This window comes from Cervus elaphus, chromosome 11 (assembly GCF_910594005.1).
Source record: "Cervus elaphus chromosome 11, mCerEla1.1, whole genome shotgun sequence".
Taxonomy (NCBI): domain Eukaryota; kingdom Metazoa; phylum Chordata; class Mammalia; order Artiodactyla; family Cervidae; genus Cervus; species Cervus elaphus.
This window is the reverse complement of record NC_057825.1, coordinates 36,895,553-36,911,164: the sequence shown is the minus strand read 5'-3', so window position 1 is coordinate 36,911,164 and position 15,612 is coordinate 36,895,553. Positions and strand designations below refer to the sequence as shown.

The window sequence follows — 15,612 nt, the reverse complement described above, 5'->3', positions numbered from 1 at the left end:
GTAGTTAAAGTCAGAGTAAGCTTTATTTCGAAGAAGCAAAAGAGCAGACCACTCTGGGTTTAAAAATTTGAATTAGAGGATAGGAAGTGTTTTATTTTTATTGAAGTATAGTTGATTTATAATGTTGTGTTAATTACTGCTGTGCAGCAAAGTGATTCAGTTATGCATAGATATATCTGTTCTTTTAAAATATATATACTCTTTTCCTTTATCATTTATCATGTGATATTGAATATAGTTCTCTGTGCTACACAGTAGGACCTTGTTTATACATTCTCTATATAAAAGCCTATATATGCTAACCCTAACCTCCCACTTCATCCCTCCCCCAACCCCATCCACCTTGGCAACCACCAGTCTGTTAGTCTGTTTCTGTTTCCTTGATAAGGTTCGTTTATGTCACAACTATAATTCAAAAAGGTACATGCACCCCCCTGTTTGTGGCAGCACTGTTTACAATAGCCAACTCGTGGAAACACTAAATGTCCACTGATAGAGGAATTGATAAAGAAGATGTGGCACATATTTACAATGGAACACTATCAGCCATAGAAAAAGAATGCAGTCATGCCACTTGCAGCAACACGGATGCAACTAGAGATTATCCTACTGAGTGAAGTAAATCAGAAAGAGAAAGACATAACATATGACATCACTTATACGTGGAATCTAAAATATGACACTTGAAGATAGAAGATGTTTTAAATGTCACTCTGGCACTTGACGTCCCTCTCAGTTCAGGATTAACCTGCAGAAAGTATCGTGCCACAGTGCTTTAATGAATGGACAAGAATGGTCAGTGACAAGCATGTCGTTGAGGGAGTGATTATTGGTGCTTCCTGGGGTGAGAGAAATGCCCCGTGTGTCTTATTTATATAAGCAAGTGCTTTATAAACCCCTTCTTTATAGTTCATGTAAGACATCATAGACGAGATTCCTGCCAGGCCGTAAAGATGGTCAGTATTTAGGTCAGTCTTGTTAGGATTTCTCCCAGTTTTTCAACATACCGCTATCATAACTCCCTGTGTCGCCTGCAGCACTAAATTTGCCCTTGGCGGAGGCGGGCATCCTGCCCCCACCTAGTTCAGTGGCCATGACGTCGGGTAATCTGGGTCTGCTTTTGACATAAAAGAGCCTCTTTCATTGAAAGTCAGCCAGCAGCCCCCATGGAGTCCTGGGAGATAAAAGTCCTTTCAAAGTTATTCACTCCAACCCCATACCTACATATTCAGCAGCTGACCTAGTTTTGAGAGAGCTGGAGGGTATCTGGGTGTCACCTTATTTACAGAGCGGATAGAAAATGCGCTAAGCTCTGGGCCCTGCCTGCACACGGTATCTGGGGAGATCTAGCCGGCACCTCGGAGGCAGAGAAGAGAGAGGAACAAATTCTTCTTCGCCAAGCGCTAGAGGCTTCTAGCTAATGTCACCTTTGGGGAATGAATGACAGGGCTTAAGGGACGCAACTCTGAAACTATTTCTAGCCAGAAAATCCAGTTTAGCACCTTTTGACCTGTTCATTAGGGGAAATGTTTGAAGGATAGCCTTGGTGGAAAGTGTAGGACAGGCTTCTGGCGGCTGCCTCCTCCCCTCTCCTTCCTCCATCCTTCTCTAGACAGAGCTGGGTTTCAAAACCTCATTCCACGAATGACCCTCTGCCATTGTAGGTCCTGGTAAAGGACACGACAAAGCCCACCTGCCCTGGTTTCAGTCACCTTGACTGAGTCCCTTTAGTTCCTTGAACCTCGGTTGTTTCACCTTCAGTTAAAATAGGTTGGTAGTATCACCTGCTTCAGGTTTGTTCTGAGCACTCAGTGAGTGACATTTTCAGGACAGAGCCTGACACAGTGAATGCTACCCAACTGTTAGCTGTGGTTGCCGTTCTGAGCGGCTCTGTCCGGTGTGCGAATTGTTCACCTCTTCAAGTCGGTCCCTTTCCCTGGCTCCCCACAGCCATTTCCATCTTGGCTCCCCCGAGGTCACCTTGGCCTGAGAAGAACCCGGAGGGAGATGTGGGGAAGCTGCAAACCCTGGTGAACACACTCCTTCTGAGGGTGACTGTAGGACTGGCCATTCCAGCTCTTGGAAGCCAAGTCCCAGGAGGCACCGAGGAGACGCTTCAGGGTTGCTGCGTCGGAGAGGGAGAGGGGCCAGCACTCGAGCAGAGAGCCCTGATGCCCGGGCTCCTCGGCCTGATGGGAGCCTCGGCGTCTCAAGCAGGTTCTGGTTTCTGACCTCACCTCTGAGATCCCAGGATCTCCAGCCAGAATCGCCCAGCATGGTTTCCATGCCTGCCCTAGGTCCCACCTCCAGCCACATAAAAAAGGGAGTTTGCACAGAGGCCTTGCAAAGCTAGATTTCTAGCCTTCCAAGCTGGCGATGACCTGATTAAAAGTAGTTTCCTGGCTGTGTCGTTTGCATGGCTCTGTGTTCAAACCCATATCTGAGATGGGGCTTTTGGGTGGATGAGCCCTCCCAAGCTCCAGGCAACATTAGCAACCTGTCTCTTTCATCACAGGCAGACAGGAAAGAGGTGCAGTCAGAGACCCCATTTCTGCCACAGGGAAGGAAGAAGCTGAACATAAACTAGCTGAGTGTAAATTGTGAAATTGTAAATTTTCTCCTCATTAGCATTCTGTCCCTAAAAGGAGTAATAGTAACCACAGCAATGCTGACAATAATAATGGGTTACTTTCGCCTTATGTTTTGCCCAGCAATTTTTCCTGTCTTATTTCTGAGACTTAACTCAGGCCTGTAAAATTGTGTGGGGTAAAGGTTTATCTTGCCCCTGGGGTGGAGGAGAAACTGACCATAAGAGGTTGAAGGGGCGTGCTAGCAGAGCCAGACTCGGGGCCGGCTCACCTGACTCCTGTTCTCTTATGGCATCTTCGGGAACATTGAGGGGAATTGCAGGATCTTCTCTGGTGCTCTGCATCCCTTTCTTTGCCCACCTCCACCATCCCACACCTCAGAACTTTCTGCTGCATTTCTGTCTGGGTGAAATTGGGTTGAAATGTACAAGAGGCCCCTTGAAGGAGCGAGATGTCACAAAAGCCTAACATGTAGAGTGAGCATCTTTCCCTTTATTCATTCTTCCCTCCTTTATCTTTCTTTACCCCCTTCCTTTTATTCCATGATTGTCCTTGGGTCACAATTTGGTAGCCTGTAAACTCAACCCACAGGCATATATTATCACCAACAATGGAGGATGGCTCCTCCATCCATGGGTTTCCCAGGCAAGAATACTGGAGTGGGTTGCCATTTCCTTCTCCAGGGATCTTCCTGACTCAGGGATTGAACTTGGGTCTCCCTCATTGCAGATAGACTCTTTACAGTCTGAGCCACCAGGGAAGCCCTGTTTCGCCCAAAGGGGAAATTTAAGGCAGCGTCACTAGGAGGGTGTTGTGTGGCTCCTGGAAAGTCATTGCTCACGTTTCTGTTTCCCGTGTCCCTGAAGGCAAGTTCACATGTGACCCCTGCCACATGCTGTGGTTCAGTCCGGCCCCTTGAAAACTGCTTGCTTCCAAAGCTACCCCTTGAGGCTAATGAGACTTCTGATGATGCTTCAAGATATTTCCCGGCCCTGTACAGGTGAAGAGAGAGACCTCTTCTGTTACTGGGGAAATCCACATCTTGTTTTTAGCATTTTGGTTTTTATCCTGCTTCTAGTGGCTGTGAGGCTCTATCTCTGTCCTGCTATGGCCACGCTGTTGGGCCTCCCCAGGAGAAGTGGCCTCCTCTTCCCTCGCATCCCTGCCCTGGGACGTGGCTGCAGTGTCCGTCACCTGTCAGACCTCAGTCTTTCGAGATCCCAAGACGACTCAGCTGTCCACCCCAGAGACAGTGAGTTTCAGCGTCTGGTTCTGTTCCGCTGGGGGCCTCCCTTCCTGAGCCTACTTCCGGTCCCCTCTCCCAGGTGTAGGCCCTCTCCTTGGTCCCTCCTGAACACTGGTTCCGTCTCTTCGTGCCTGCTGTCCCCCAGTGCCAGCTTCCTGGTGATGGGGCACAACCACCCGCTTTGCACCTCCACGCAGTCCACCAAATCCTCTTCCTCCCGAGCCCCGGGTGGTTACTTGGCTCCCTCTGCACTTGATCTCTTGCTCCCTGGGTTCCAGAGCTGGAAGGGACCGAGGCTTCTTGTGTTCCTATGTCTGTTTACTGTTCCACCTTTGAACTCAAAGAAGATTCAGGAATCAGTGCTGCGGTTAAGACCAACTCTCTCTCTGTCTTCCTGCTGACCAGCAACTGGGAGGTGTTCTTCAAGCAAACAACAAGTGACCTGAGATGCCCATGTTCATAAAGGAGCTCTGGGTTTGGTCTTTGGTGGTAGTTGTATAAAGTGTGGGGTAGGAAGCAGACATGTAGCATTAGAGCTCACCCACCCTGGCACGTGCAGGCGGACCAGACCTTCTTGCCCAGTCATGCTGATTTATACTTCCCTGGCACCTCCCTCTCATGCTAATTAGCAAGCAAATTAATCTCCATATAAGGCTCAAATTGCATGAGATTCTTTTTTTTCCTATTCCAGAAACAAAAGTTGGGCTTCTGTCCATTCTGTTAATCACATTATATTTCACAGTTGGAGTTTTCAGGCAATTATAATAATTATCAGAACTTGTCTTCCAGAAGGCTCATAGCACCTCCCAAAGCTGTGATGTGGTGAGTGTGTATTTTGGGGCAGTGGTGGGGAGGAGAGATCTAGGCAATGGTGGCTCTGGTCAGAGACCAAACAAGACTGAATCCAGCAATAGAGAGAGGTCTTGATGTGGGGCCAGGCCATCGGACCTCCCAGCAGCTCAGAGAAGCCACAGAAGACCCCATTCCTTGGCACCTGGCTCTTGAGGGAGTGGGGGTAAGAAAGAAAGTGGGGAGAAGAGACAGGAGGAGGTATAATAGAAAAGTAAACTCACCCTACTGAATGATCTGCTACCTCATTTGGTCTGAGAAATTGCCCTTTCCTCCTCTATTATATGTTCATTCCATCTACCAAATTCTCTAAGAGTGACTTTCATATAATTAATACTAACCATTAAACTACAACATTGAAGGAGCAATTGCCTAATTCTGAGGAAAATTTAAATTTATCACCAGCACCCGAGATAAAATGAATTCTAAAGAGAAGAGAAAACCGTGCAGAAGATAAATAGAAAGCCAAGTGGGATATTGACTTGATCCTTCTCCAGTGCAGGGTAATTTGGCTTCTAAAGTGAGTTAGATCATAATAAATTAAATTTAGATTTCTGCACATCAGTTAAATAACTCCCCAGACAGAATTCCAGTGAGAGGGAGAGGTGATAATACATGGTGGAAATATTAAAATGGAGATCTTATCTAATAATCCATAATTGATGTGCTGTCCCCAGATGAGGGGAAAGGATTTTGCAGCTCTTCCCTGTGTCGTGAACCCAGGTGGGATGAACGAAGGGCTGGCTTGTCCCTCCCTCTTTGTTTGAGCTGATCCTGCACACTGTGGGGAGTCTGTTACTGGCGGTCACTCCTCTCACAGACCACCCTTGCTAACTCGGACTTACCTAGCAGTGTTGGTCTGATGTGGGATCATGCTATACTCTCTTGACTGGCCCTCTGGAAAAATAAGGTCACTCCCTGGATGGGTTTACAATAGAATAGTACAGAGGTGGGCAGATTCTCCTGTATTCTTGTGACTGCCTAGCAGGGGGAGCAAAGTGGCCCCGTGAATGAGTGACACATTTGGTGATGGGGAAGGAACACCGGTTTTGAGATCAGAAGTCTTGGGTTAGAGTCTCAGTTGTGAGCTCTCTATCTATGTGGTCTCAAGCAAGTTCTTTTGCTATTGTGAGCCTCAGTTTTCCAATCTGCAAACTGGCCTGCTGACTAAGTAGGGATAATATAAATGAGACTTTCTTGTGAAAATGCTATGAAGATTGTAAACATTTGTTTGACTTTCAATCATTAATACATATATATTTTGTTTCTAGAAAGTCTGTTTGATTCTTTTTCAAAGAACTTTTATTCTTTGCTAGTTTTTCATTCCATATTTCAAGCTGCGTATGCTTCATTCTGTAACTGTAATTTCTGTGTCTGAATTTCTTGGAGGATCAGAATATGTTCTTTATAGTTTCCACTGACTCTCCCTTATAGTGACTTGCTTCCTTGTGTGTCTGATCATTTTTTTATTGTGAATTCATCTTTTGGTGGCTTTGTGGGAATCCTAGGGGCCTGCCCTGGGACTGCTTTCCTCCAGATAAGGTTTATGTTTGCCTTTGCTGTGAGCCAGCTCACAGCTGATCTGGGACCATTTAGTCCCTGTTCTTGTCCTTAACTGGGCTTCCCTGATGGCTCAGCAGGTAGAGAATCTGCCCACAATGCAGGAGACACAGGAGATGCAGGTTTCATCCCTGGGTCAGGAAAATCCCCTGGAAGAGGACATGGCAACCCACCCAGTATTTTTGCCTAAAATTCCACAGACAGAGTAGCCTGGTGGGCTACCAGTCCATGGGATCACAGAGTCAGACATGACTGAACAACTAAGCCTTAATTATGGAAGACTCAGGTTCAGTGTCTTCATCTTTTAGGAGGTGGGCTTTACTTTCTCAATGACCAGTACCCCTGGGGCAGCCTCACATGTTGTCTTTACTTACTATCATCTATCCCCCCTCTGGCTTCACCACCCATATTATCCCTGGCCTCATCCCTATATCATGGTGAAGATTTTCCTTCTAGAAAGCCCAGCAATGCATTAAAAACCCCATTTGTTTTTAATTATGCAAGATGTGGCTGTAGTTTAGCATGGAAGTCCTGGCATTCGATCTGCCATAATGCTGGAAGCAGACAGCTCCGGTGGGTGGAAGGCAGGGGCAGTGCCCCGGGGTGGTGCTGGGAAGCAGAGGCTGCCGTTCTGGAAGTAGCCTGGGTCCAGGGAGGTACGGGAACTCCAGACTGCATGGCTGGCCAAGAAACTGGGTGTGTGGGCTTTGAGACACACTTCTCAGTTGTGTGAGCTTGGGCAACTTATTCATCCTCCCCGTGCCTGTTTCCTCATTGAGAGACTGGGGGTACAATTTTCTGTTGAATATTGGGCTTGTAAGGGTTAGACGTCATTTGTTGGACCCCTCCCTCTTGGGTTCTGACAGGGGAGCTGGGATGGGTAGTTTTATGTGCCTAGTAGCAGGCATTATCAGAGTAACAGCACTTTCCCAGAGCAGCTTCCATCTTCATATGAAAGTTAGACTCTGTCATGAGCAACGCCTCTCCCCTTGTTCCACACATATGGAAGGCTTTCCAGGGTATTTGAATTCCTTGATGAATCCCACCTGACTTCACTTAGTCATGTTCTCTTGATCCTTTGGTAGATCTTTTCACACTCCTCTGGGTCATTTTTTTTGAGATACAAGTCATGTAATGGGGGGCTGGAAGACCTGGAGGACACAATAGTTGTCATTAAATATCTCAAGGACATGAGAAAGGAAGGTCAGATTTGCATCAAATATCCCTGGGGATAAAAATCAGCTCCCAAAGGGAGATATTACAAGGAGACAAATTCTGGTTCAAAATTAGAAGAAAACTTCTAGAAGTTATATATAGTCCTTTGAAGCTTGGAGTGGGCATCTTGGGGCCTCTGTGTTCCTAAATGGAGGAATGTGCATTGGATCCAGCGGAATGTTACACTGGAGTTTCACACATTGGTTGGATAGATGAATTATATCATCTTTATTTTTTTTAAGATTTTTTTTTTTTTGATGTAGACCATTTTTAAAGCCTTTATTGAGTTTGTTACACTATTGCTTCTGTTTTATGTTCTGGATTTTTGGCCATGAGGCATATGGGATCTTAGCTTCTGGACCAGGGATCAACCCACACCCCTTGACTGGAACAGGAACCCTTAACCACTGGACCACCAGGAAAGTCCCTATATTGTCTTTAAATGATCAGTTCTATCATTTTTTTCTTTTTTTTTCATTTATTTTTATTAGTTGGAGGCTAATTACTTTACAATATTGTAGTGGGTTTTGTCATACATTGACATGAATCAGCCATGGATTTACATGTATTCCCCATCCTGATCCCCCCTCCCACCTCCCTCTCTACCCAATCCCTCTGAGTCTATCATTTTTTTCAATGATGACCTTCTCTGTGCTACTCTATCACGTTCCCATCTTTCTGCAGGAGTCTGCCTGCAGACCTCCCCCTTTTCTTGCCCTGGGCTGTCAGGATCAAGGCCACTGTTGGGAGGAGAACAGCTGCCCAGATGGGGGAGTGAAGAACAGGCAGGGGGATGTTAAGAGGGGTGTACAGATGTCTTTGCTTGGAGGAAGATCTCTAAGAAAAGAAAGAACTGGACCTAGAAAAATGGTGGGAAACACACAGACAGTCTTTGAAGACCCAAGAAAATGGCAGTGAGGATGAAGCCAGGCAGAGTCACCTAATGATTGAGAACATGGAACTGAAGCCAGGCTACCCTGGGGTTCAAATCCTGGCTCTAACACTTCCTATCTGTGTGACATTGGGTAAGTTACTCAATATCTCTGTGCCTCAGTTTTCCCAGTTACAAGATGGGGGCAGTCCTATTGATATTCGTTATAGTAAGGATTGTGGACTTCCTGGGTGGCGTAGTGGTAAAGAACCTACCTGCCTGTCAATGCAGGAGACTTAAGAGACATGGATTCAATCCCTGGGTCAGGAATATCCCTGGAGGAGGGCATGGCAACCCAATTCAGTATTCTTGCCTGGAGAATCCCATGGACAGAGGAGCCTGGCGGGCTACAGTCCATAGGGTCGCAGAGTTGGACAGGACTAAAACAATGCACACGTCATAGTGAGGATTAAATGTAAATGTTTAGGACACATGGTGGATGCCTCTCAAGGTGTTAGCTGTTGCAGGGTGACTCTGAGATGTTCCTTGAGGATCAGGCACAGTTCAGAGTAGGATGGAAGCCTTAGCAAGGGCTAGAGATTTTGTCATTTGAAGAAGAAGAGAATTAGAGCAATAAGAGAAAACTAGCAGTGCCAAGCTGGGGAAAGAAGGAGGGAGACAAAACCATTAGTGGAGCATAGAGGCAGCCTCAGAACCTAACAGAAGGAAGGCTACCCCCGTGATTCCTGAGCCAGATAATCAGCTGGAAAACAGAGTGAGAGAAACTAGGCCAGGGAAGGATGAAGGGAAGGGGTTCCAGATTTCTCACAGAAGCCTGGTGGGAGGAAAGACAGGAAGCAGCTTAACAGATGTGCTTTTGAGCTTTTGATTTTGGTGCCAAGTTATTTAAGCACTGGTCTTGGCCAGGGGGTTGGCTGGCTTAGTCAGAAATTTTCTGTTTAAAAGATGATCTTTCTTTCTGTTTGTGGCTTTATACCGCTCTTTGGAAACACGCCCACTCTAGACCGAATGAATTTTGGTCAGAAAGTTGAGTGAGGGCAGCTTGGGGGCAGCCATGTGGGAGTAGGTGCAGTTCTGGGGTGGGCCCTCTTGGGGCTCCTGTGTCCTTGTTTGGAGCAGCAGCATTCTACTTCTTGGGCTAGGAAGGCTTGTTAAAGTGATAATACATGTTTGGAAGCTTTCTGAGCCCTTAGACACCAGACGTAGGACTTATGGATTGAAGAACTTGGAAATCAGCCCCCGAAACAGGCCTGTGAAGTCACTGCCCTTTCAGAAGTCCTTGGAGAACTGTGGTCACTCTATTCCAGGGACAAGTAGGGCAAGAGGAGCTGGGGTCCTTCCTCTGGGCTTGTCCTCCACCCCACTCCTCAGAGGGGGTCTTTCTCTGCTCACTCACCCTCAGCAGAGAGGACAACCTTTGTTCTGTCCAAGGTGCTGGGACGCTCTGGGGAGACCCTGTCAGGGGTCCCTTCACTTACCAGCTGTCAAGCATGGATGAGCCACCTTACCTCTCTAGGCCAACCCCTCCTCATCCAAATGGGGGATTCTGCCATGCACCTGCAAGGTACTTTGTAAAACAGAAATTGCTACTCAACTGGTAGCATTGTCTTAAACACAGCCTCACCATTACTTAATGCACCCAGACTTCATTATAGGAATACCAAGCTCCCAGTACAAGGAGATCCCCACAGTGGATCCAGTGCAGGGAAGTGTGAACCCGCTCCACGCTCGTGACCATCTGAGGGAGTGGTCTCTTCAGTCCCCTGCAAGGACACCTCGAATAACTGTTCAGACAGTTTCTCTTGCCAGCCTGGCTGCTGCTCTGGTTCTAGGATTTCTGGAAGCCAGGTCAGTTCTTGTGACTCCATCTCCAAGGATGCCAAGGGTGCTTAGCTGTCCTAGGGTGGCGATTGCCAGGCTGAGCAACACCCCGAGCCTTGTGCTCTCTTGGCCTTGAGCCTGGTCTGGTGTGTGAATAGAGAGTGGGGGTGGGGATGAAGCCAGGTTGGTCAGTGCTGTCTCTGCAGGTTGAGTGTCATCTCTCCAGCCCCCGTGCCTCCCCACAGGGCCTGCCCTACCCCTGGCTTCTCCAGCCAGTAGGTGGAACCATCCACCTGGACCCCAGCAGGCTTCCCTTCCCACCAGGCTCAAGGGCTAAGGTCACCTCCCAGCTGGTCTCCTTGCGGAGCTCTTTTCCCTCCCCTCCCTCCTACACATGTAGGCAGACAGTTTCCCCCGACCTGCTTCATACAGGATCATCTACGTTCCAGAATGTTCTTTCACTCATGCTTTCTTTGCAGTCCCAGCCCTGGCTTCCCCAATCCTGAGCTAGCCATTCCCTGATGGCTTTAAGCCGTCATGTCTCTTATCTGGATTTTCACTGCACACACTTTCCTTCCCATCTGCCGTTCAGCAAAGCAAAATCCCAGCTCATCCTTCAAGCCCTAACTCATTTGATGTTTCTTCTGGGAGACTGTTCCTATTCCTATCCCTCCCCTGTTATAGACATCTTCATGCAACATTGCAACCCGCTAAAGGGCAGGGGACTGCCGTCTCTGCATCTCCTCCTCCCTGGCACACTGCACTGTAGGGGCTCACAGATTGTTTTGAGATTTGCAGTAAATTCAATTGGGCATGAGCCAGCTGCATGACCCTTTCTGCAAGAGTGGGATGTCAGGGTAGCCCTGAGGTCATGTTCCAAGCACAGGTGACAGCTGTCAGGCTATGGCATGGCACAGCCCAGGCTGGGGTTTCAAACCCCCCCACAATGTCCCCGTGTAGCAGCAATATCACAGGACATTAATAAAATCAATTATTGGATAAAAATCACTGGTTTCCAATGCTTCATTTTGTGCTATTAGCAGGAGAACGCTGTTTCAAAAGAAGATAACAGAGAGAGAGAGTGTGAAAGGGAGAGATCAATTACCTGATAAGCTGAAGGGGTGCCTGAGATGAATGTGCACGTGGGCACGAGTGGCCCCCCTTAACTGCCAAGTGTGGGCTGAGCGCCTGCATTGCTGTCTGCGGTGCCTGCCCTGGGCTCTCCTGTTAGGTGCCTGGAGGACAGAAGGGCATCCTGGTAGTGATGGGATGGGTGGTACCCAGGCAGCTTCAGATACTTGCACAGGGCCAAGGGTCAGGAACACATGAATGAACATCTCATCCTTGGTGACTATGCCAGCCCCGGGACTCCAGCCCTCATGGTCCAGGTCAGAGCCTGGTCAATAGGTTTTTCCAGATGCAGTGTTCTTTTGGCTTTGATGAACCTAAAAGGTCTGAGCTTTGCTGATACAGATTGCCTCTCCCCTAGCGGGGGCAGTGCTGGCATCCACTGGGCAGTGACTATCAAGGGAAGCACCCAGCTTGCAGAGGCCCTGAAGCCCACACCCCCTACTGGCTGTGAGGAATTTCTGGTGGGTGCAGAGCTGGGTGGGCAGGACAGAGGCGGCAGCCTAGGGTCTGGGCAGGAACCGGCCTCTCCCTGTGTGAATCCCCTTCCCTCCTCTGCACTGGAGGGTCCAAGAGACAGAGCTCTGCATGGGCTCTGCCACCATCCACCTGGGGACCTCAGACAAGCCAGTCACCTTTCTGAAACTTTGTCTTCCCTACCCTGCAGAGGGCCTTGGTGAGAATGAATTGAGATGATGAATGCAGAAATCGCTTTACACATTCTAAAGTGCTGTCTCCTCATATGATGAGGGTTGTTACTTGCTCCCCCTTGGAGGCTTCTTAAAAATAAACATAGATTCCTGGGTTGGAGGAAGGAAGAAACACACAAGGTGTCTGTCCAGCAGGTAGCACCCCCGTTATAGATGGATCGCTTGCTTTCCATTGCTGCCTTCCTTCAGCAGAGCAGGGAATGGCAGTCATTGTGTATACCTACTATGTGTCAGCCATTGTGCCAGCACTTTCCATCACGTGTCTCAAATTACCCCAGAGAGGTGGCCTGTGGGATTAGTATTCTAGAATCTAAGTCCCAGCCCTGTTGCTTCCTAATTGTGGTATCTTGAGCAAGGTGCTTGGGCTGTTGAGATGGCTTCCTTGTCTGCGTAGTGGGGATACGAGCAACATCCATTTCCTAAAATTATGAGAATTACATGAGATAAGTGTGTATAGGTCCTAATCCAGTGCCTGGTATATGAGTACAGCACTTATTAAATGGTAGCTGCCATTGTCGTCATCATTGTTTATTATTACTGCTGATGGTTTTATTAATGTCCTACATCTGCTCCCATCTTTGCATTGAACCTTGCCGGCACGTGCTTGGTCTCTGGGCACTGACAGAGGAAGCTGAGAGGGCCTGGAGCCATCCTCACCGACTTCCCCTTCATGTCCCATAGGTTTCGGATGGTGACTGGGATGACCTATGGGACCAGTTTGATGAGCGGCGGTATCTGAATGCCAAGAAGTGGCGTGTCGGCGACGATCCCTATAAGCTGTATGCTTTCAACCAGCGGGAGAGCGAGCGGATTGCCAGCAACCGGGTGGTCCCAGACACTCGCCTTTTCAGGTACTTCCTCCCGACCCTCCCCACAGTCATGAGGGGTAAGTTCAGTGCTGGAAAATTGGATATGGAGTGTTAGTCATGAGTGGGAGTCCCAGCGGTTCTCAATCCAGGCATCTCCTAAGAATTACTTGGGAAACTTAAAAAATGCTGATGCCAGACTCCAATCAGCTGAAGCATCTGTTTTCTGAGCTCCCCCAGTGATTCTATCGAGCAGCCAGGATTGAGAACCGCCACCGCAGGTAAGTGTTTCTTGAACTTAAATCATCTGAGGTTCTTGTCACACTGATTCAGCAGGTCTGCGGTGGGGCCTGAGAGTCTGCATTCCTGTCAGACTCCCAGGTTCTGCTGATGGATGGTCCAGGGCTCACATCCAATAGCAAAGGCTTAGAACAATAATTCTCGGAGTGTGGTTTCCCAGACCAGGGGACCAGCATCGGCATCACCAGTTAGAACTGCAGATTCTAAGCTTCCCCCCAGAACTACTGAGTGAGGTGCTCTGGGGTGGGGCCTGGTGACCTGTGTCTCAACACGCACCACCAGTGATTCTGATGCCTGTTCAAATTTGCAAACCACAGAGCATCAGCTGGCGCTGTGGCTTCCTTTTGTGGATCAGATAAAGTCCATGGTTGGTGGGTGGGTCCAGCCTGGAGGCCCTGGGTTTGAGTAGACAGTAGGCCTTGGAATAAAGATGCCTACCTGCCTACATGCTGCAGCCCTCTGCCTCTGTCCAGGAGACAGGCTCTGTCTCAGTTCCTTTGGAGACTTCTGGCTTCTCTGGTTCCTTCCTGCCCCCTCCTCTTAGTTTCTTCAACCACAAGGGTCAATATGCTGCCATTCTGTTGGCAACTGGCATCACCTTTACCAAGAAGCTCCTACTGTAGCTCTTGGCCCACCCTGGGGGACCCGACTCCATAGACACAGTTTAACCTCTCCCTTTTCCCATCATGCCTTGCAGCTAAGGTTCAACTAGTTATGATACCAGTTGCCCTCTAGGGGGAGAAATCTGTGATGTGTGATAGGAATTCAATAAATGTTAGCTGAGCAGATGAAAGGGAGAGTAAGCCTGGAAAGAAAACTGACTGCTTTCTTCCTATCTGCCTTATGAGTAAACAGGACAAAAGGAGCTAGAGGAAGTCCCCTTCTCCATATCCTCCCATCCTCATGGGCTTCAGATAAGGAATCAGGAGAATAGCCTCCGTTAAAGGGAAAAAGGCCTTTTCCCTTAAAGAAGTCTCATTACTGAAAAGAGAAGAGTGAAGAAACAGCATGTGGGAGGGGGCTGAGCTTATTAAATTTGCCTCCAATTTCCCTACCACAGTAATTGCATTGTGAGTTATAGGATGTGTTAGGACAGTGCCTGAGATCTAGAACTATTAGCTGAGCATTAGAGCAGGTGCTGCTGAGAGTGCGGGCACTGGGGGGCATGGCTTAGGAATCCACAGATGCACAGGTGGAGTGAGGAGGGGAGAAAGGAGGAAGGCTGTGAGGGTTTCACCAATAGCCCGCTGTGCTGGTTGAAAAGGCAGTGCACCGGGGGCATGGAACCCCTGACAAACTAGTCATATTGGGGCATCATGTGATAGAAGACTTGGAGGGGCCGGGGGCTTGATCCTCTGTGAAATTGAACAGAATCACCATCTTTCTCGTGGTCTTTTTTCCCATGGAGTCCATGGTATTTTGTGGGAGGCAGTGGGGTTTACCTGTAGCCTGGAATGATCAAGTTGAAGAGTAAGAGATAAGACTGGGGTAGGTTTTGTACTCCCCATTCCAGGGTTTATGGAAGTCTTAGGGTCCATGGGTTAGGCGGTGAGGATAGTTTAGAAATGAGTGACTACAGTTTCCAGTGAATCTTTTCATTCACTCTATGAGGTTATCAACCTTTTCCTGCCCACCCCACTCCTTATATAACACTTGACATTTTCACAATCTTGAGACAGAAAGCCACTGTCTTGGGTCTTCAGTCATGTCTTTGCTGCTGCTCCATCTCCCCATCCCCAATTCAAGCCCAGTGAGAGGAGTTGAGCAAGGTGACCAGCAATGGCCTTCCACCCATCCCTGCCCCTGTCTTAGGTTTGTCTTCTCATCTGTGCTTGAACTCGGTAACCTTGAAGCTTTCTCACTCCCCGAGTGCCGCACAATTGTGATGGGTTCGTTCTTCCATGGTTGACCTTCTCTTTTTCAGATATAAATACATACATACACTCTGCTCTCCCACCCACCTTGGTCTCACGTGAAGACTACATGGGCGCTTCATCAGAGCATCCGAATTTTCTCCTAAGGCCCATAGTTCTGTTAATGTGGATGAGAGCCTTAATTTCTAGTGGTCACAAGGATGAATAGATGTGGCTGCCTGTGTTGGGGGTGGGGTGGGGGAGGAGTGCCATAAATAACTATTTCAATGTGAGGAAAAGACAGTGTCTAGCTGGGGTGAGTCTGAGAAGATTTCCCAGGGGAGTTCCGCTATTTATAAAGCATTGACTGGTCCAGCAAATAGTCCCCATTTCCCAGGCCTGCCGCCCCCCACCTGTCAGCACATTCTAGTGACAACAGCTGGATTTGCCATCATCCAAGTAGCACATAAAACATCTGGCAGACAGGAAGCCATTAAGTGGAGGTACACCCCTTGAGAAGGGGGAAATATTTTGATAAAGCACATGTATATTTTTGCTGTTGCCTGGCAATGCTTATTATGGGGTTGCTTTGATTGCAGGGGAGCAGGTGGCAGGGTGGATGCACCCAGAAGCTATGGGCTGGT

At 48.2% G+C, this 15,612-nt stretch overlaps 1 protein-coding gene across 1 annotated transcript in view; it reads left to right on the top strand.

The window, feature by feature from the left end:
* GALNT14 (polypeptide N-acetylgalactosaminyltransferase 14) overlaps nucleotides 1–15,612 on the top strand; it is a 220,215-nt gene that overhangs the window by 132,085 nt on the left and 72,518 nt on the right. Inside the window, exon 2 of the mRNA XM_043917622.1 lies at nucleotides 12,691–12,860. Coding sequence (XP_043773557.1) covers nucleotides 12,691–12,860 — 170 coding nt within the window. The remainder of the gene's footprint in view (nucleotides 1–12,690; nucleotides 12,861–15,612) is intronic.